This window comes from Pipistrellus kuhlii, unplaced genomic scaffold (genome assembly GCF_014108245.1).
Source record: "Pipistrellus kuhlii isolate mPipKuh1 unplaced genomic scaffold, mPipKuh1.p scaffold_m20_p_1, whole genome shotgun sequence".
In the NCBI taxonomy this organism is placed as follows: Eukaryota; Metazoa; Chordata; class Mammalia; order Chiroptera; family Vespertilionidae; genus Pipistrellus; species Pipistrellus kuhlii.
The window spans coordinates 126,292,294-126,314,859 of NW_023425404.1; the positions used below are offsets into that span (position 1 = coordinate 126,292,294).

The 22,566-nt window shown below is 43.3% G+C and overlaps 2 protein-coding genes across 3 annotated transcripts in view; one reads left to right on the forward strand and one right to left on the reverse strand.

The window, feature by feature from the left end:
• Positions 1–17,117, reverse strand: part of WDR37 (WD repeat domain 37) — a 76,245-nt gene extending 59,128 nt beyond the window's left edge. Inside the window, exons 1-2 of one of the 2 annotated variants that reach the window (XM_045588793.1) lie at positions 16,809–17,117; positions 2,168–2,345 (exon numbers count right to left, since the gene is read on the reverse strand). In XM_045588793.1, coding sequence (XP_045444749.1) covers positions 2,168–2,305 — 138 coding nt within the window. In that variant the 5' untranslated portion in view covers positions 2,306–2,345; positions 16,809–17,117. Of the gene's footprint in view, positions 1–2,167; positions 2,346–16,210; positions 16,341–16,808 lie in introns of those variants that run through there. The other variant, XM_036408361.1, reaches the window with a different exon arrangement.
• Positions 17,118–20,815: 3,698 nt separating this feature from the next.
• On the forward strand, positions 20,816–21,230 carry LOC118702458 (small nuclear ribonucleoprotein G-like). The gene has a single exon (XM_036408394.2). It carries the CDS (start codon positions 20,855–20,857, stop codon positions 21,083–21,085), a length of 231 nt encoding a protein of 76 aa, XP_036264287.1. The 5' UTR covers positions 20,816–20,854; the 3' UTR covers positions 21,086–21,230.
• Positions 21,231–22,566: the final 1,336 nt, after the last annotated feature.

The window sequence follows — 22,566 nt, forward strand, 5'->3', positions numbered from 1 at the left end:
ATACCGGGCTCATTGGGGGAGAGCCTAGACTGTTTGGTAGCAGGCAAAAATTGAGGGCACCTCACTCTAAGAGGTGCTTGCAGCGAGTACTGAAGGACTCTGAGACCCAGGAGCCGCATAGGGCAGGGCTGACAGAAGCCAAAGCTGTAGGCTCCACCCTGAAAGCCTGCACCATCAGGGAAGCTGAGAAAATGCCAAGACGACAAAATAGATCACAAACGAAAGAAATGGAGGACAAAAAGTGACTGGATATAGAGTTCAAATCTACGCTTAGAAGGTTTTTCAAGAAGTTCCTAGAAAAGATCGATAAGACCTATGAGGAAATGAAAAGGGATCAACTAGAATTAATAAGAAATCAACAAGAAATGATAAAGGATCAACAAGAAATAAAGAATACATTGTCTGAAATAAAAAATATTAGACAGAGTCCTAAAAACAGAATGGAGATCACAAGAATCAAGTCAAAGATTTGGAACATAAAGAGCCAGAAGACACTCCTCCACAGAAGCTAGAAGGCAAGAGAATCCAGAAAATTGAAGATAATGTAAGAAACCTCTGGGACAACTTCAAGCAAACCAACATCAGAATTATGGGGGTCCCAGAAGATGAGAGAGAGCAAGATTTCAAAAACATACTGAAAGAAATACTGACAGAAAACTTCCCCCACCAGGAGAAAGAATTAGACTTACAAGTCCAGGAAGCGCACAGAACTCCAAACAAAAGGAATCCAAAGAAGACCACACCAAGACAAATCATAATTAAAATTTCAAGAGCAAAGGACAAAGAGAGAATATTAAAAGCAGCAAGAGCAAAGCAGGTAGTTACCTATAAAGAAGCACCTATACGACTGTCAGCTGATTTCTCAACAGAAACCATGCAAGCCAGACGGGAATGGCAAGAAATATTCAAGGTGATGAAAGTAAGAACCTACAGCCAAAAATAATCTACCAAGCAAAGCTATCACTCAGAATCGAAGGCCAGATAAAGAGCTTCACTAATAAAAAAAAAGCTAAAGGAGTTCTTCACAACCAAACCAGAATTATATGAATTGCTGAAGGGGGTTCTTTCGGAAGTGAAAGTAAATAAAGATATAAAGATAAAAATTATGAACAACAAATACGTAACTATCAACAAGTGAATCTAAAAACCAAGGAAATTAAAAAAAAAAACACTGATGAACAATATTAACTGTTAAATATAATAGAATCAGAGGTATGGAAGGGGAGTGAACTGACGATTCTCGGGGAAAAGGGGAGAGGGGCATGTGGGAAGAGACTGAACATAAACTGTGCACCTATGGATGAGGACAATGGGGGGTGGGGAAAGGGCAGAGAGTGGGGTGGGAACCTGGTGGAGGAGAGCAATGGAGGGGGGGGGAGAAAAGGAACATTTGTAATAATATGAACAATAAAAATTTATTTTAAAAAAATAAATAAAAATAAAAATTAACACATTTTTGTCATAATAAAGGAACTAGAAAAAGTGTAAGAAAACTTAGCCTTATCAATAAAATATTAGTTCATCTGATCAAAAGGACATCAATTAGATGATATTCTCACTACAGAAAACTCAGGAGAAAGCCAAGAAAACATACTGAAAGACCTGATTCCAGAAACTCTCCAGAGAACAGAAAGGTCTCTGAAATAATACCTGATTCTCCTTTTAAACGGATAACTAAAACTGCACTGTAGAACAGAACAAAGAAGAAAAACTGATCCCAACTGTCACACCCACTTATTTTTACTATATATTGTAAAAACATTAACCTGGGGCCCTTGATGGTTTGGCTCAGTGGATAGAGCATCGGCCTGCAGACTGAAGGGTTCTGGATTCGATTCCAATCAGGACACATTCCCAGGTTGCAGGCTTGATCCCCAGGAGGGAGCATGCAGAAGGCAGCTAATCAATGATTCTCTTTTATCATTGATATTTCCATCTCTCTCCCGCTCCCTTCCTTTCTGAAATCAAATAAAATATATTTTTTTAAAACATTAACCTTGGAATTGAATCCTGTCACTGCAGGCTACTGTATTTGACAGTTTTATTTGGGGGAGGGAAGTTAGGTTTGTTTTGTTTTTTTAGTAACCCACACTTTTTCTCTACTTTAGAGACATGTATATATTTGCCTATTTCTGGAACATTACAATCATGCTCAGCACTAACTTACTTGTCCTTCTAACATTTCTCTTGGCAAACCCGTCCTCTCCTGTTCAGTGCTGTTAGTTCTTCGTATAGAAAGGCTATGAGATTTGCGTTTCTGTTTTGCTTGGCGAGCAGTTGAACAGCTCCCGCTTTCTGTGGGCATTACTTCTACAAGATGATATCCTGGTCACTCCCGCAATAAGCTAGACAAAAGCAGGAAAAACAAGTATTTTATTTCTGATTACAGCAAAATAAACTGAAGGAAAAACAGTGGACGAGATAATGACTACTTTTAATTCCAAACTTCCTTACTATGGTTAACATTGACTATATAATTCAGAATATGACAAATTAACATTTTAAGGTAGAGACCACACACAGCCTTTGTTAAAAAGGTAATTTTTTTTATCAAATTTCATTAACATGTTTTAAAAATCAAATAGCAACAAAGAGTTTAAAATACAGAACAACTCTCCCTTTACCAGCTTTTCCCAGACTCAGCCTACTACCCAGGAAAACCAATTCTAACTGCATGATCTAGACAAGGGGTGGGGAATCTTTTTTCTGGCCAGGTTCACTTGGATATTTATTAACATCATTTCAAGGGCCATACAAAATTATCAACTTAAAATTAGCCTTCTATATTTGGTCCAACCCCTAATGCCTCGGTAGGGCAGACCAAATTATTTCTCAGGCCTTATACAGCCCAAGGGCCAGATGTTCCCCACCCATACTAGACTATAAATTCTAGAGCAGTAATTTTCAACCTATATGCCACAAGAAGTTTTAAAAGATGCAATACTAGACTATTTAGTCAGGAGCACTGACCTTTTTCCTTAGATTGTCAAATTTAAAAAATGACAATAGTCAACACAATAGCCATCCCATGTGAATGGATGAAAATTATAGCTACATTTTGTCAGACTGGCAAGAAACGTTTTTTGTTGTTGGGTTTTTTGTGTTTTGTGTGGTTTTTTTTGGTGCGCCCCAGGATTGTAGAAATTAGTTTTTGTGTGCCATGAGATGAAAAAGGTAGAAAATCGCTGGTCTAGAGGAATACAATGCAGGCCACATATGTACAATAACTGCAAATTTTCTACTGGCCACATTAAAAAAAAAAAGTGAAATTACTTTCAATTACTTATTTAACCCAATATGTCTAAAATAGCATCATTTTCATAACTGTGAAAAATACTAATGGGATATTTATAGTTTGTAAGCTTCAAACTTCAATGTGTATTTCATATTCACAGCATGCCTCAAATGGAACCAGACATGTTACAAGTACTTGAAAGTGATCAGGGCTGCCAGAGACAGCAGGTTTTTATTTACCCATTTTAAATTCTACATATTCATTTCATGCTACTATCAATTCTTCCTTTCAATATAACCATAAACATATATTAATTTTAATTAATAATATAATTTTAATTAACATACACATTATTTCCTTCAAATGCAGATTCATATCTTGGACATTTTTTACTCTTATTGATCCTTTTCCCAATATATGTATGTTAGTTCATGTAATTTTAAGTAATATATGTATTTATCTTCCTTCTTCAACTACTGACATTTTATTTTGACTAGTAGCCCTGTGCAGGAATCCATATGCCAGTAGCTTTCTGCAGGGCCTGGCAGCTCCGCGCCCGCTGCCCAGAGGGTCCCTGTGGCCCAGAGGCCCATCCTCCCCTGGAAAATACAATACATACCACTTCCCTCCCCATTCTCAGGAACTCCGATAAAGGGCTTCCTTCCTCTTTCTCAGCTGCTTTCACCCCAGTGCCTCCACTACCAGCTGCTCATGTCACACTATTCTCCACTCCCAACCCCTCTGGCTACTTGGATTTGACTGTACCCAGGCGTCAGGGGCCACTCAATTCCGCTCAGCTTGCCGGTTCCTTCTCTTCTTACGCAAGGGTTCAGCACCCGGGCCTGGCCAGAGGCCCATGCGCGGCCCACTGAACCCTGGCCTGGTCAGAGGCTCAAGCTGCCGCACCACCCCTTCCCCCTCTCCCACCACTGCACTGGGGGACTCCAGTGGAGCTGAGAGATCTGGGCGATGCCATCTTTGTTATGGAGTGGTGGTTAATTTGCATATTATCCTTTTATTATATAGAATCCTTTCCATTCCCCACTTCATTATTTTATTTTTTAAGTAAATAAGTTGTTTGACACCATCAATCATATTTAATTAAATGTAAGCCTTGGAGACATGAAATATCAACAAACAAAATACATGCCAATGAGAGTCCCACTTCAAGAAAGACTATAGTATCTCACCTTTTCTTGAGCTCTACCCCACAGCCACCCATCTCCCAACTTTTGTTCTATCATTTGAGATTATATAAATGTGCACTTCTGAGATTTTGAGCTTAATGCCCTTGAGATCCACCAAAGTTGCTGCACGCACCAATAATTACTGCCTTTTTTTAGGGCTGGGTAGTATTCCATGTACAGATGTACTACAATTTAACCTTTCACCTACTGCAAAAAAATATGGTTCTTTCCAGATTTTTATTATTACAAGCAAAGCATTATTAACAATAATACACAGATTTTTGTGTGAACTCGTTTCCATTTGTTTTTGTTTTGTTTTGTTTTTTTAATGATCAAACTAGGATTGAATGGGATAATCCATGTGAAATGCCTAGCATATTTTTTTTATATATTTTATTGATTTTTTACAGAGAGAGAGAGGGATAGAGAGTTAGAAACATCGATGAGAGTTATCGATCAGCTGCCTCTTGCACACCTCCTACTGGGGATGTGCCCGCAACCGCGGTACATGCCCTTGCCCGGAATCAAACCCGGGACCTTTCAGTCCGCAGGCCAACGCTCTATCCACTGAGCCAAACCGGTCCCGGCTCCATTTGTTTTTAATAATGCCCAAATGTGAGATTGCTGGGGTATAGCGAAAATGCATATTTAGTTTTAAAAAAGCATTATTGAGCCCTGGCAAGTATAGTGTGGCTCAGTTGGTTAGCCATCACCCTGTGCACAGGTTATTAGTTCAATTCCCAGTCATACCCAGGTTGTGGGCTCAATCCCTGGTAGGGGGTATGCAGGAGGCAGTTGAATACTACCTACTCTCTCACATGGATGTTTCTCTATCTCACACTCTCTCTAAAATATCAATAAAAATAAAAAATAAAAACATTACTGAGATAAAATTCAGACACCACATAAATCATTCTCACAGCCAACTCTAGACAACCACTAAACTACTTTCTCTACATTTAAATTTTCTAATACCGGCCATTTAATACATATAGACCCATACAATTTGAAGCCTGATCTATTGTGACTGGCTTTTTAAGGCTCATCCACATCACAGTACTGCATTAACAATTTCTTCCTTTTTATTGAAAAATATAGCACATTTCGGTGTTCTGCTCTGGAGGCGGCGGCAGCGGCTGAGGCGGTGCAGGCAGCAGCGGAGGCAGCAGCGGCGGCGGGGGAGGGGGGGGGTCAGGTGCAGCCGCTGCTCAAAGAAAATGAACCGCACCCTGGCCCACCCAGACCAACCGTATCTTGATGCTATCAAGATGTTTGTGGGCCAGGTTCCGAGGACCTGGTCTGAGAAGGACTTGAGGGAACTCTTTGAACAGTATGGTGCTATCTATGAAATCTAAGAGATAGGAGCCAAAACGCTCCTCAGAGCAAAGGTGAAGATTTGGGTTTTATGTGCAATTTTTTGTCATGTACATACTGTCTCCTTGTAAGAATGATCCTATGGTCATATTGGGAGAGGGGGTTCTTTTATAGTCCTCATATATTCCAGGCCAAACTCATGTAATGACTTAAAAATAAAAAATGAAAGTGGAAAAAAAAGAAAGAAAAAAAAAAAGAAGAAAAATATAGCACATTTTACTTATCCACTCATCAGCTGATGGACAGCTGGTTATTTCCATTTTTAGGTCATTATGAATAATGCTACTATAAACATTAACGTGTAAGTTTTTACGTGCATTTATGTTTTCTTTTCTCTTGCATACATACCTAGGAATGGAATTGCTGGGTCATAAGGCCACTCTATGTTTTACAATGTTGTTTTTACAAACCATCAAGTTACTTTCCAAGATGGAAAATATTCCTATCAGCAATGTATGAGATTCTGTCTTCCACATCCTCATCAGCATTTGGTTATCTCACTATTTTTAATTTTAGCTGTTCTGATAGTTGTGCAATATCTTGTCATGGTCTTAATTTGCATTTCCCTGGTGGTTGGTGATAGTGAACATCTTTATGTGCGCTTATTTTTGGCATCCATATATCATCTTCAATAAAATGCCTCTTCATTTCTTTTGCCCATTTTCTAATATGTTTGTTTGGATCTTTACTGTTAAGAATTTAGAACTGTTTATATTTTCTCCATATAAATTATGTGTCAAATACATGGACTGCAAATAGTTTCTCCAAGTCTGTAACTTGTCTTTTCATTCTAACATGATTTTTCACAAAGCAAAATGTTTTAATTTGATGAAATCCAACTGACCAATTATTTTTCTATAAATCATACTTTGAATCTAAGAACTTTTCACCAACCCTAAATCCCAAAAATTTTCTCATTTTTGTTTTTTTAAAATACACAGCCTGCACCCTCTCCAATCTGGGATCCTTCAAGGGATGTCCAACTGCCCGTTTAGACCCGATCCCACATCCAATTGCCCGTTTAATGGGCAGTTGGACATCCCTCTCACAATCTAGGACTGCTGGCTTCCATTCGCCTGCCTGATTGCCCCTAACCACTTCTGCCTGCCAGCCTGATCACCCCTTAACTACTCCCCTGCATGCTTGATTGACGCCTAACTGCCCTCTCCTGCTGGCCTGGTCATCACTAACTGCCCTCCCTTGCAAGCCTGGTCCCAACTGCCCTCCCCTGCAGGCCTGGTCACCCCCCAACTGCCCTCCCCTGCAGGCCGAGTCCCCCCAACTGCCCTCCCCTCCAGGCCTAGTCCCCCCAATTGCCCTCCCCTGCAGGCCTGGTCACCTCCAACTGCCCTCCCCTGCTGGCCTGATTGCCCACAACTGCCCTCCCCTGCCAGCCATCTTGTAGCAGTCATCTTGTGTCCACTTGGGGGTGGCCATCTTGTGTGTTGGAGTGATGATCAATTTGCTTATTACTTTTATTAGATAAGATTCTTAATTTCAGAGAGGAAGGGAGGAGAGAGAAACATCAGTGATGAGAATCACACTGATCAGCTGCTTCCTGCGTGCCTCCTAATGGGGATCGAGCCCAAAACCTGAGAATGTGTCCTTGACAGAAATCGAACCTAGGACCCTTTAGTCTACAGGCCGACCCTCTACCCACTAAGCCAAACGAGCTAGGGCTCATTTTCTTCTTTAAATTTTTTTAATTTATGCATTTTATAAGATGTGAAGTTTAGATCAAGGTTTTTGGTTTTTTCTCGTTTGGAGTTTTTTGTTTCTACTGATATTATCCAATTTTGCAGCACTTTAAGTTGAGGTCTACCCATTACACACTGAACTGAAAGTTTGGTATACTGGTCAAAAATCAATTGGCTATATTTATGTGGGACTAGAGGCCCAGTGCATGAAATTCATGCAGGGGGGGCGGTGTCTCCTTAGCCCAGCCTTTACCCTCTCCAATCTGGGACATCCCTCTCACAATCCTGGACTGCTAGCTCCTAATTGTTCACATTCCTGCCTGCCTTCCTGGTTGCCCCTAACTGTGCCCCCCTGCCAACCTGATCACCACTAACTACTTCTGCGTGCCAGCCTGATTGTCCCTAACTGCCCCTCCTCTGCCAGCCAAGTCACCTCTTAGTGCCCCCCTGCTGGCCTGGCCGTCCCCAAATGCCCCCCACCAGCCTGGTCACACTTCATAGCCCACCCGCCATCCTGGTCACCCCATGCAGCCTGCTGTTCAGTCATTTGGTCATCCCTCACTCCCCCCCAGCCAGCCTGGTCGCTCCATACAACCTGCTTATTCAGTTGGTTGGTCATCCCTCACTAATCCCCCTGCTGACCTGGTCGCCCCACGCAGCCTACTTGTTCAGTCGTTTGGTCGTCCCTCACAACCACCCTGCCAGCCTAGACATAGTCAGCCATCTTGTGAGAGTGTGAAGGGTTAATTTGCATACTACCTCTTTATCATATAGGATTACTTTTGGGTTCTCTATTTTGTTCCACTGATCTATGTATCCATTGCTCTCCATTACCATTCTTGATTACTGAATCAAAATTAGTGATTCCTAAACTGTCTTAGCTATTCTAATTCCTTTGGCTTCCCATATAAACTTAGAATAATCTTTTCCATATCTACAAAAGCCTGATGAAATTTTTATAGGAATTGTGTTTAATCTATTCATCACCTTGGAGATAATTGGCATCTTTATTATGTTGAGCCTTCTAAACTATGAACAGTTTATTTAGAATATTTTTTTTCCTATTTTGTAGTTTTCTGCATAAAAGTTCTCCCATGTCTTCTCAAATTTACACTGAAGTTTATATTTTTGAGCAATTTAAATATATTTTTATTTCCATTTCCACATTAATTGCTAGTATATAAATAAAACTTACTTTTTTAATATCTTGAGCTTATATCCCATAATCCTATTGAACTCATTAGTTTTAGATTTTTTATGTGTGTCGGTTCTTTAGCATTTTCTATGTAGACTATTATGTCATCTAAAAACAGCTTTATTGCCGAAACCAGTTTGGCTCAGTGGATAGAGCTTGGGGACTGAAGGGTCCCAGGTTCGATTCTGGTCAAGGGCATGTACCTTGGTTGTGGGCATATCCCCAATAGGGGGTGTGCAAGAGGCAGCTGATCAATGACTCTCTCTCTCTCTCTCTCTCTCTCTATCTCTATCTCTATCTCTATCTCTATCTCTCTTCCTCTCTGTACAAAAATCAATAAAATATTATTTTATAAAAACAGCTTTACTGCCCTGGCTGGTTTGGCTCAATCCATAGAACATTGGCCTACAGAATGAAGGGGCTGGGTTCAATTCCAGTCAAGGCCACATGCCCAGGTATTGGGCTCAGTCTCCAGTAGGGAGCACGTAAGATTCTCCCTCATCATTGATGTTTCTCTCTCTCTCTTCTCCCTTCCTCTCTAAAATCAATAAAAATATATTTAAACAAAATAAACACAGCTTTATATCTTCCTTTCTGATCGGTATGCCTTTAGCATTTCCTTTATCTTACTGATTTTGCTAGAAATTCCAGTACTTGTTGAATTAAAATAGTGATAACAGCCCAACAGGTATGGCCCAGTGGTTGAGCATCGATCTATGAACCAGGAGGTCACAGTTCAATTCTGTGGTCAGAGTACATGCCCCGGCTGTGGGCTTGACCCCCAGTGGGAGGCGTGCAGGAGGTAGACGATCAATGATTCTCTCATCATTGATGTTTCTCTCTTTCTCTCTCCCTTCCTCTCTGAAATCAATAAAAATGTATTTTTTTTCAAAGAGTGACAACAAACATCCTTGATTTGTTCTGATCTCAAGGTAAAAACATTCAGTATTTCACCATTAGATATGATGCTAGCTGTAGATTATTTTGTAAATATTGTTACCAAGTTGAGAAAGTTCTCTATTGTTTGTTTTCTGAGCATTTCAGGAATGTGTTGAATTTTGTCATCTATCTTTCTGCATCACTTAATATAATTGTGGGGTTTTTATCTTTTTAGCCTGCTAACAAGTCAATTACACTGATACCATGTAATATAACATGAAGAGTAACGTGAGTTTATTCAATGAATAAACCCCACTTGATCACGATGCACAATTCCTTGTTGTCTCCTTTTGTTTTGTTTTTTCCTACCTTCTTGGATTAACTGAATTTGTGTGTGTGTGTGTGTGTGTGTGTGTGAATATGTAAACTGATTTCAGAGTGGAAGGGAGATAGAGACATCAATCATGAGAATCATTGAATGGCTGCCTCCTGCACACCCCACAACCTAGGCATGTGCCCTTAGCCAGAATCGAACCTGGGGCCCTTTAGTCCACAGTCCGATGCTCTATCCACTGAGCCAAACCGGCTAGATCTTACCAGAGTATTTTTTAAATTTCATTTTGATTTATCTATAATATAGTTTCGGTATATCTCATTGTTATAACTTTTTCTAGTGACTGTTGTAGACATTACATTACATTTTCAAACATATTCCAGGCTACTGATTATCAACATTTTACCAGTTCATGGTAAAGTGTAGAAACATTACCTTCTTTCTCTATATCCTCTGCCCACCCCCATTTCTAATACCCTGTTTCCCCGAAAATAAGACAGTGTCTTATATTAATTTTTGCTCCCAAAGATGGGCTAGGTCTTATTTTCAGGGGATGTCTCATTTTTCCATGAAGAATACGGTACACATTTATTGTTAAATGAAAATAAAGGAAATTTATTACCTGTATACGGTACGGTAGTACAGTAGTTGTCAACACAAACCAGACAAACTGTGAATCCTACAGTATCAAGAATTTACTCATTTATTCAATGACAATCATGTCATCATCTTCTGGAACATCATCATAACAATCCAATTCCTGAATTTCCTGGTGAATTTCTTGTGACTCCATTTCTTTCAGAATCAGTGGACCAAATCTCTCATGTTTAGCCTGGGCGGGAGGAGGGGGGGGGGGGGAGGCCTTATTTTTAGGGGGATGCCTTATCTTTCACCCAGAAGGAAACCTGTAAGTAGGACTTATTTTCGGAGGATGTCTTATTTTCTGGGAAACATGGTATTATCATCTTAAAGATTTCCTCACAAGAGAACCACGTGAGACAGTTAGGCTTCAACCTTCAAGAGGGTGTCTATTGAATTTACCAATGTTTGTTCTTTCCATTGTTAATTCTTCCTTCCTGATGTTCCCACATCCCTTATGTCATTTTTCCGTTTAAAGAACTTCTGCTCCCTCTTATTTTAGGGTAGGCCTGCTGTGGACAAATCATGTGAAGGAAGTTTTCCCTTAAAATATTATTCTGAGTTGATGGTTATTTTCCTTAAGTACTTCCTTTTGCCATCCATAATTTCTAATGAGAAATCACTGTAATTCAATTTGTTTTTCCACTATAGGTAAAGAGACATATTTTCCTTTCACGGCTTTTTTGTCTTGTTTTCAGAAGTTTGACTATGATTGTCTTAGCATGGATTTCTTTGAGGCAATCCTGCCTGGGTATCACGAAGCTTCTTGAAACTATACATTTATGGCTCGACATATTAGGTAACATTGATCCGGTATTTCTTCAAATATACTTTGAGCCCAATTGTCTTTTCTTTCTGGGACTCTGATGACAAGAACAATGGATAGGTCTTTTGTTAAAGCCCTACAGGTCCTTGAGGTTATTTTTCCCAGCCTATTTTCTCTCTGTTATTCAACTTGGGTAATTTCTATTGTTTTCATGTTCACTGAATCTTTCCTGTACCTTTTCCATTGTGTTATTGAGCCACCCACTGGTTTCATTTATTCTATTTTTCATTCTGAAATGTCCATGTTTCTTCTTTATATCCTGTATTTTCTTCCTGAGATTTTCTATTTTTATTTGTTTCAAGTACTTGTAATTAATCATTAAAATATTTTTATTACTTCTTTAATATCCTTGTCAAATAATTCTAACATCTGTCATCGCTATCATGCTGTCAGGTGACCTCTCATTCTCAAGTGAAGATTTTCCTGATTCTTCGTGTGACGTGTGATTTTTAATTGAAGCCTCAACATTTTGGGTATTATGTTATTAGACTTCAGATCTGACTTAAGTCTTCTATTATGGCAGGTCTCTGCTGGCACTGCAAGAAGCAAGTAAAGATGGGCACTACCTTATTTCTGGCAGGTGCATATCGAAGGTGGAAAGAAATTGGGGCTCCCCAGACTCCAATGACCCTAGTGAGTAAGAATTCAGCCTCTCTCGTGACCTCCCAGGGTTTGGACTACCCTTTCTAAACATGGGGTTCCTAGACACTGTACCTTATCTGGCCTCATTACCACTGAGTGTGGTGAAATTCCTGATTCTCTCTAGTAGTATTCCTCTGACGCCAACCCAGCAGGAAGGGGGGGTGGAGGGAGGTACTTTGTTGCCACCCTGCAGAAATGAGACTCCAGACCCCTCACCTGACCTTCTCTGATACCACCCAGCGGAGTGTCACCTCAATATATTAGTAGTTGTTAAGGGCAAATATCTAGTTTCCCCATCTGGCTTTTGACAGCAAGAGTGAGGGTGGAGGTTCCAGTTCTCTTAGTGTTCTATCTGGTGGAATCTCCCTCTCCTGGTCTTTCAACTAGAAAGCACTTTTTCTCCATTGAATAATATTCTGCTTCCCTTAGAAATATCAGTCAATGTGTTACCAGCATAATTAGCTAGTTATTAATAAAGAATCTATTCTACCAAAACCGGTTTAGCTCAGTGGATAGAGCGCCTGCGGACTGAATTGCCATATTACTTTCTTTGAAAGAAGGAAAGTTTATAATTCATCATTACTGGTGAAATAAGCATCAAAAATAAAACTGATGGTCCTTTAAATGACATATGGAAACATTATTTTTGACTGAAACATGACAGGACAAATCTTTCGATGAAATTTAGATAAGAAAAATTTGAGCTGCCGAGACCAGTTTGGCTCAATGAATAGAGCATCGGCTTGGGGACTGAGGGAACCCGGGTTCGATTCCGGTCAGGGGCATGTACCTTGGTTGTGGGCACATCCCCAGTAGGGGGTGTGCAGGAGGCAACTGATCGATGACTCTCTCTCATTGATGTTTCTGGCTATCTCTCTCCCTTCCTCTCTGTACAAAATCAATAAAATATATTTTTTTTTAAAAATGAGCTACAGAAATTAAAGATGGTTGAAATAAAGGGATAAAGAAAAAAATCATGCCTGGCTGGTGTCACTCAGTGGTTGAGCACTGACCTATGAACCAGGAGGTCATGGTTCAATTCAGCACCTGCCCCAGTTACAGGCTCAATCCAGTAAGGGGTGTGTAGGAGGCACCCAATTGATGATTCTCCCTCATCATTGATGTTTCTATCTTTCTCTCCCACTCCCTTCCTCTCTAACACTAATAAAAACATACTTTAAAAAAAGAAAAAAAACTCACAATGGCAGAAACTTTAATTGATGAGATTTTATTTAGAGAACAAAGGTTCTGATATTAAATTCAACAAATTTGAATATAATCTCTCTATACAAAGGCTAATATGCTAAATGTTTGACCGTCTGACCAATCGCTATGACGCCCACTAACCACCAGGGGGCAGACACTCAATGCAGGAGCTGCTGAGCTGCAGTGACTTGGCAGTGGCAATTCTTGGGTGACACACCCCAAAACCAGTGAGAAGGGAACCCAATTCCTCACGAGCTGCACAATTCCACCATCAGCTGTGAGTTATGTTGTTGCTGGGGCACTGTTAGGCAGAATCTGGTTTACTGCACACTTGCATTTGGGTTCCACACCCAGTATGACAGCAACTTTGCAGAGTGCCCTCTCACACTCTGGACCCCTCAGGGGACGTTGGAGAGCCCCAATCCCTGCAGGCCAGGCTCAGGGACCCCACCTGCCAGTGGGACCCTACTCACTCTGAAGACACTGGGGAAGGACTACGGAAGGCTGGCTCCAGCAAGTGTCCAGCCCGGTCCATTTCATCCAGTCCATCCCTGCCAGCCAGCTTCTAATTAATTTCCTTTCAGTGTGCACTAATCTGTGCACCAGATCACTAGTAAATCTAAGTTATGAAACAATTCACATGATCCCCCATGGAATTATAGCTTAGTGTTTTTTAATGGAAACATTTAGAAACTACTTAACTGTGCCATATACAAGAACTGGCCGCCAAAACCAGTTTGGCTCAGTGGATAGAGCATCAACCTGCAAACTGAAGGGTCCCAGGTTTGATTCCGGTCAAGGGCATGTACCTTGGTTGCGGGCACATCCCAGGAGGGGGTGTGCAGGAGGCAGCTGGTCGATGTCTCTCTCATCATCGATGTTTCTAACTATCTGTCTCCCCTCCTCTCTGTAAAAATATCAATAAAATATATATTTTTTTAAAAAAAAAGAATTGGCCAAGAAACCAAACTAACTTAATGTAATCTTTTCCAGAAATTATATTCATGAAAATATAGGAAGGTGATACACATATTATCAGTGTTACACATATTAATAAATCATTAACAGTTTCAAAAATCATTAACAGCAACTTGCCAGTAATCTTGCAGTTTATAAGGTGCTTTGTAAAGAAATGAAAAAATCTAAACTCTGTGAAAGCTACTCTGGTGAGACCTCAAGAGAAAAAAAGGAGACTTTATCTTTAGACATTTAAATCAAACAAATAAAATAGTTAAGGGTTTCTCCTTCCTCTCTCAAGAACACTAGCTGAAGCATTGTTAAGTATAAACTGTGAAGTCAATGCATTACCAAGAGTCTATCTCTTGGTTATACAATGTGCAAATTTGCAGTAACAACCTTCCTTTCACCTCACAGTGCATTTTCTCTTAATAGCACACCTCAGCCACTGTACCTCAAATAGGAAATTAGCAGTCTTCTTCACAATTTTTAAAAACCTCACCTTCTGTCCTTCACAGAGAGCTTTTAACCCATCACTCATCTCCATGAACCACATGGTATTGTGCACTTTGCCTACTATTGTCACTTCACTAAACAGTCCAAACATGGGTAATCTTTCCCCACTGATCAATTTCCAACCATACATTCAAACTATTGTAAATTATAAATCTGGAAAAAGTTTGGTTCTCTGAAATCTGGCATCAAATGGAGCTTTTCCATATTAAGTGATTTTATTTTTCTGTAATTTTCTAAAGTCTGTGCAGTCATATCTCAGAATGGAGTTCATGTGCCTATGCTTTACATTAACTAGTAACACTAAATTATCCAGAAAATTCAGGTTCTGCCTCTTCCTCGAATTTCAGCTATAGCCACCATCCTTCCAAAACTAAGTCTGTGGGTTCCTTTAGTTTTAACCTTTTCAATTTCTTCTTTTTTTCTTGTTGTTAATCTGTCACGTTTTTTTCCCTGAAACTTTTTATTTTTACTTTACTCATCTCTTCATTCACGTCCCACCTTTCCCCAGCAGGCATCACTAGTCCCAGCACCACTTCCTTCCTTTCACAGCAGACCCTGCATGGAAAACAAGCTATTGGCCCAGGAGCTAAAGTATCTATTGTCTTGACTTCAGTGTTAGTTTAAATTCTATTTAAACATTTGATAACTGGTTTAGAGCAAGGAAGGAAGCATACTTAACAAAGATGTCCTGTGTCGAGGTCTTTGCAGGGTCATATTATAACATAACCTTCTCAATAACAAAACGAGGCTAGGAATGGTGGCTGAGGAATTTCCTTGCCTAAGGTCGCATTGCTATTATTATATGTGGCCAGGGTCCACTACTCTCCTGTTTCCCTGGGCAGAACTAACAGAAATAAGGGGGGATGGTCACCGCGTTACCCCACCTGTGTCAGACCATTCACAAGGGACTGGCTCACCAGCCGCTGGCCCGGAGATGCCCAAGCCTAGACAGCGAAGGGAGCGTGCAGAAGGTGCCCAGAAATGACCTGGGGTATGCGACTCCCTGGAGAATTTGCTTATTCCCAAGTGGGCTATTCAGGGGGCACCTCTAAGGTCAAACGTGTAGACCAGCACACTGGACTTAAAAAGACACCCCTTTAAACCCAAATTACGGAAACTTCCAAACCAGCAGCGCTCTCTCACGTCGGCACCGCTTCCCAGGGCAGAGCCGAGGGGCGCTATGGGGGAACCGGCTCTCCAGGCCTCAACGCACCTGCCCGTGCCATGCGTGCGGAGGGTGGGGTGCGGTCTTCCCGGGAAAGGTAACCGTCACCGGCGCGCACGGCGACGCCAGGCACCGCTGCGGGGCTCAACGCACCCTCCCCGACCCTCAGCAGCGGCAGGGCTGGAGCACAAAGTGGGGGGACGCACGGGAACGGATGGGGGCAGCGAAGTCCGAGGGCGGGCTTCGGGAGGCGCGGAGTGACCGGGCCCCACAAGCATACCTCTACCCCGGGGCGAAGCCGCAGACCGCTGCACCGGGGCAGCCCGTCCCGGAAGAAAAATGGCGGCCCGGCACTCACCAATCACGCCGCCGCCGCGCCCGCCGGCCTTGCGCTGCCACCGTCGCTTCCCAGCCACACGGCGCCAGCGACCGACGCGGAGACACAGGATACAGACTCAGCCCTGACGCGTCCTCCACCACCCGGCAACCTGATGATCCGCACTTCCGGCGCCGTCGGAAGTCCCGGCCTCGCCCCGCGCAAAGCACGCCGGCAATCCGGCCCATAATGCCGGAAACCCGGGAGACCACGCCCACTTTGAGCTACCGGAAGTCCCGCCCATCACCTATAAATTCCACTTGGCCTCCCGGCACCCGTGCCGCCGGAAGTCTCGCCTGACTTCCCCCCACTCCCACCCCCCCCCCCCCCCCCGCCTTGCTCGCACCGCCGGAAATTGCGCTCGGACTCCGCCTCTCATCGGAACTCCCGCCTCTCGCTCGCCGGAAATCCCATTCCACAGCCCGTGCCCACCGGGTCGTTGGCTGGATGAGTCGGGGGTCGTTTGCGAGGTGGGCGGGGGCATGATGGCGTTCCTTGTCCGCGATGGTCATCCGGTCCTCGCTCCCGCGTCGGCGCTGGTCTGGGGAGACCCTGTGGTGAGAGGCCGCAGATAACTCACCGAGACCCAGCTCCTCGGCGCCTGGACATCGCATGCTCCTCTGCATCGTCCTGCAGACCCGTGGACTCGGGGCCAGGGCCGCAAGCGGCCCGGCTGCGGGCGGACGTTGTGAGTGAGGCTGGTTGTTGCTCGGAGCCTGGCGGAGATACTATTAATATTTCAGCTTATCTGCAGAAGATGACTCAGCCAGCGTCCTTTCTGAAATAGCCGTTCACCATTGGCTCGCTAGAGAAACGAAATCAGCTGCTCACTGCGAAAGGCTTTCTGGCTTTGAGCCAGGCTGGGAAATCTGCATAGCAGATGAGTTCAGCTCCCACTGGGCGTGAAAAGCTTACCGCAGTGAATCAAAAGCATGAACGCATTGCTCTCCTATCTGGGTCACCTTTCTTGCTCCTTCCTTTAAAAACTAAACTGAGCCCTCAAATTCAAGAAGCACTATTATGATTGTTAGACAAGAAACAAATTTAACCTATTTGGTGATCCAAATAACCAAAAGGCCCTAACCAGTGTGGGTCAATGAATAGATTGTTGGCCTGCAGACAGAAGAGTCCCAGGTTCGATTCTGGTAAAGGGCATGTACCTTGGTTGTGGGCACATCCCCAATCGTGGATGTGCAGGAGGTAGCTGATAGATGTTTCTAACTCTATCCTTCCTTCTTCCTCTCTGTAAAGAAATCAAAATAACATTTTTTAAAGTATCCTATCTAATACAGGGACTATGCTAATTGACCATCACTCCATCGCAAAGATAGCTACACCCACAGCTGAGGCCAAGTTTCCAAAAGGAGCCTTAACCAGCAATCAGCAGGGACCTGAGGCTACACCCTCCCCCACCCCCATGGGGCTTGACAGGGGACCACAGGCTGTGTCCCCCACCTGGCAGGGCTTGACAGGGGATTTCAGGCCACGCCCCACACCTGGCAGGGCTTGATGGGGGACCTCAAAGTGCACTTCCCATCCTGGTGCTGGGCTAGGGGACTTCAGGCTACTCTCCCCCAACCCCCAGTCCCAGCACCAAGCCAGGGGACCTCAGGCCACACCCCCACCAGGTGGGGCTTGACAGGGGACTTCTGGCCACACCACCTGCCTTGGCACCAGGCTGGGGGACCTCATGCCATGACCGCCATCCTGCAGGGCTTGACGGGGACCTCAGTCCATAACCCCTGCCTCAGCACAGGGCCAGGGGACGTAAGGCTGTACCCCCCCTGTCTGGCAGGCTTAACAGGGGACCTCAAGGTGCACCCTCATGCTGGGTCAGGGGAATTCAAGCCATGTCTTCCACCCAGCAGGGGCTTGACAAGGGACCTGAGGTGGTGGTCCCCTCCTGAGGCCTGAGGCTGCGCCCCCTTGCCTGGCAGGGCTTGATGGAGACCTCAGGCAATGCCCCCCCACCCAGTGGGGCTTGATGAGATCTCAGGCCATGTGCCCCACCTGGCAGCGCTTGACAGGGGACCTCAAGGCACACACCCCGCCCTGCCCAGGTCTGGGCTGGAGGACACGCACCCCCTCCCCACCCCTCCCACTCACCCCCACCCCCCGCACCCTGTCTTAGTGCCAGGCCATGGAACCTTAAGCTACATCCCCTGCCCGGTGGGGCTTGACAAGGATGGGACTGGCTGGGTCTGGATCTAGCCCAGTGGTTGGAAAACTCATTAGTCAACAGAGCCAAATATCAATAGTACAATTGAGATTTCCTTTGAAAGCCAAATTTTTTAAACTTTAACTTCTTCTAATGCCACTTCTTCAAAATAGATTCGCCCGGGCCATGGTGTTTTCTGGAAGAGCCACACTCAAGGGGCCAAAGAGCCTCATGTGGCTCACAAGCAGCAGTTTGCCAACCATGGATCTAGCTCAATGGTGGGCTGGCCGGGTCTATGTCTCAGGATTTTGGGGTGCATGTGGGTGGGTGGGGACTTGATTCTCGGTCTATGGTGCACCCTAGACTCTGACAGGAGGAAGGTTTTCATATACATTTTACTAATTTTCTTTCATCTCTGACAATTCTATTATAGAGAAAGGGCAAATAGCAATATTAAATTATTTCCTCTAATCCCCTTTTAATGTGCACGAATTTCATGCACCGGGCCACTGGTATAGAATTAAACCCTTAAGTGATATCTGCATTAATATAATAAAAGCTTAGCGCTGGAAACAATTATGTGAGATGAACCAAGGCCTTCACTCTTAGAGGTTGTAGAAAACATTTAACAGTTTTATTTGTCATCTACTGTGCACAAGGACTTCTGCTGGGTATGGTCACTGATGAAAAGCTTTATGAACCACAGTATCTTCAGCTAATTCACATGCTAATATGTGGGTTTATTTTGCAACACGGCAACCAGAGTTTGGATGAAACAGAATATTATTAATTGAAGTATAATTAAGGTTCCACAAAAGTCATTGTAAATAATGAGTTATCACAAAACTAAGAAGGGTCTACTGTGTGCCAGGCATTCATATTTGGTAACTTGTTTAATCCTCAAAACAATATAAAGTAGAAATGATTCCAATTAAAATTCAAAAAGGTATTATGCAATGGAACAAAGATTAGATCAAAATCCAGGTTCATGATCTTTCCACCATGTATTCCTTTGAAAGCTGCAGAAACATAATACCACAAACTAGGTGGCTTAAGCAATAGAAATATATTAGAGCTCTGGCCTGTGTCATTCAATTGAGTTTCATCCCATGTACTAAGAAGTCATGGGTTTGATTCCCAGTCAGGGCACATGTCTGGTTGGGGGTTTGATCCTCATTAAGAGGCATCAGATCTCTTTCATTAATGTTTCTATCTCTCCTCCTCCTCTCTAGAAGCAATAAAAGCATATATATTAGAAGTCCAGGATCAAGGTGTCATCAGAGTTGGTTCCTCTGGCAGCTATGAGGGAGACTATTCCATGCCTCTCTTAGGGGCTATTTAGAGATCTGGCATTACTTGCCTTGTGGCAGCAATAACTCCAGTCTTCAGGTAGCATCTCTCTGTGTTCAGGCCCCTTCTCTTGGCATCTATAATAATAAAAGCATAATATGCAAATCGCCTGAACAGCAGAATGACCATCCAGATGACCACCCTATGACACACCCTGGCGCCAGGCCAGCTAAGGCAGGTGCAGTGTGATTGGTCAGGAGTCAGGGGCCCTGCCATCGGCCCTCAAAGGGAGGCCCAAGCCACCCTCTGCCCAGTGATCAATCGCAGAGCCCCAGCCAGGTGGGCACGGCCTGCCTTTGCACAGCATCCATGGCGGAGCCCCAGGATTGATAGCCTCAAAGAGGGAGGCCCAAGGTAACCAACAGGTGGCACTGTGGTGGGTGGGCGGAGCTTCCCTCTGCTGGGCAATCTATTACCCCACAGGGGAAGGCCCAGGTCAGCCAAGTGATTTCAGCCCATGCCTGAAACCTGTAGAGGGAAGCTAGCAGTGACTGGGGGGGTGAGGGGGGTCCCGAAGAGCTTGCCATGGCACAGATGACAAGCAGTGATAGCAGTGGGGGTGGGGCCAGCTGCCAATAGCCAGGGGAAGGAAAGCCCTGATAAGCCCTGATTACCAGCTGGGCCTAAGGACTCTACCTGCCAGGTCCCAGATTGCAAGAGGGAGCAGGGTGAGCTGAGAGATACTCCCCCACACACACATCCATGAACAAATTTCGTCCATTAGGCCTCTAGTTCTTTTTATAAGACATATTGGAAGATCATACCGGATTAGGGGCCCATCCTACTGTGACTTTACTCCTGTACAACAACTCTATTTCCAAATAAGGTTACATTCTGAGGTTCTGGGGGTTAGAATTTCAACATATAAATTGGGAGGCGGGTACAATTCAACCTTTAACACACTGTATTCTAAAATTACTATATAACTTTTTTTTAAGTTGTGATTGTCATCCTGGTTATCTATTTGCTCTTGCAGAAACTGTAAGGAGTACCCTTCCCATAAAATAAATTCCTATTTTGTCACATGCCTACCAATGCAAAAGCATATGATTTATTCCCATCAAGAAGGAAATAAGAATAATTCCGTTTGGAAGTGTCTGTGAGCTCGCTTGGACACCATGAGCAAAGCTCACCCTCCCGAGTTAAAAAAATTTATGGACAAGAAGTTATCATTGAAATTAAATTGTGGCAGACATGTCCAAGGAATATTACGGGGATTTGATCCCTTTATGAATCTTGTGATAGATGAATGTGTGGAGATGGCAACTGGTGGGCAACAGAATAATATTGGAATGGTGGTAATACGAGGAAATAGTATCGTCATGTTAGAAGCCTTGGAACGAGTATGAAGAATGGTGGTAGTTATCAGAGAAATCAATTGCTTCCACATATCCTCTCTCCACAGCACCTGATTTACTACAATATAAAAATAGAGTCCTGTTCATTTTCACATTGAACTTTTGTTAAATAAACCTTTGTATTGATTAAAAAAAAAAAGGAAATAAAGCTGAATTTAGTAAGATTCAATAATGAGCATGATTGATAGGTAGATGAGGTTTGCTGGTATTCAATCATGGACTTCATTACTGATTATTTGATCTGTACCTCAAATACCTAAGTATATAGGGTTAAGCTGGTTAATATGTCACTTCATGATCAGTCTCAAGTTGTTGTGGGGTTGGACCCTGGGTTCAAAATAAGACCACCGGAGGCTGATGATTGATTTTAAAAAAGCAGGCAAGGATTTATTGAAAAACTGGCCAGGTCAGCTGTGTGAGCACCACATGCAAGTGGAGTCCACACAACCACACTGTTCCAGGTGTAGACAGTACTTTTAAAGGTTCAAACCACAGGAATTTTCCTTTGTTCTAAATTCTTTCTCTTTTTTTCTTTCTTTTTTTTGGATTTTTGCTTTGGTTTACTGTTTCTTTTTTTTCTTTTTTTTTAATCAATCTTTATTGTTCATATTTTTACAAAAGTTCCTAATTTTTCCCCCCTCCACCAGGTTCCCACCCTCTGCCCTTTCCCCACCCCCCATTGTCCTCATCCATAGGTGCACAGTTAATGTTCAGTCCCTTCCGCACCCACCCTTTGTTCTAAATTCTAAAGGCTGGGAACAGTGGAATGTGGCCCTATCTTGCGATAGCCGATAATACAGAAACAGAATTCAGCAATTAATCTCTAAAGATTATCTATATAGGTTATCTACAGTTTCTACCCTTGAAGCTATTGAGTCAGTGGGAATCAATCTCCTGTATTTCTGATAAAATTGCCTTAGCAAATATGCAAGGAAGACATTTCTGAAGGTTATGTTTTCATTCTTTGAAATTGCTTTGGGGCCGAAGCTGGTTTGGCTCAGTGGTAGAGTGTCGGTCTGTGGACTGAAAGGTCCCAGGTTCGATTCCGGTCAAGGGCATGTACATTGGTTGCGGGCACATCCCCAGTAGGGTGTGTGCAAGAGGCAGCTGGTCGCTGTTTCTCTCTCGTCCATGTTTCTAGCTCTCTATCTCTCTCCCTTCCTCTCTACAAAAAATCAATAAAATATATTTTTTTTAAAAATTGCTTTGGGGCTCCTTCATGAATTTCTTTAACATTTGAAGACCTTTATTTTGAGAGCTTGTTTGGAGGTTCTAGCAGGGGAGCGCAGCTACTCGTATACCCTCGACCAAAGACCGGTCCTCTCCTCTGGGAGGAAGGTCGTCCTCTTCCACCGAGCTCGCAGCTTCGGGAGGGACGCACATGGATCGGTGAGGGAGGAGGGGGACACCCGCCTAGCCAGCCAGATCAGCCGAACCAACCCTGGCGATCAATGGGGTGACAGATGTCGCAG

Bases quoted from the DNA above. Each gene is read 5' to 3' on its own strand.
- LOC118702458 (XM_036408394.2), top strand. From the start codon at position 20,855: ATGAGCAAAGCTCACCCTCCCGAGTTAAAAAAATTTATGGACAAGAAG.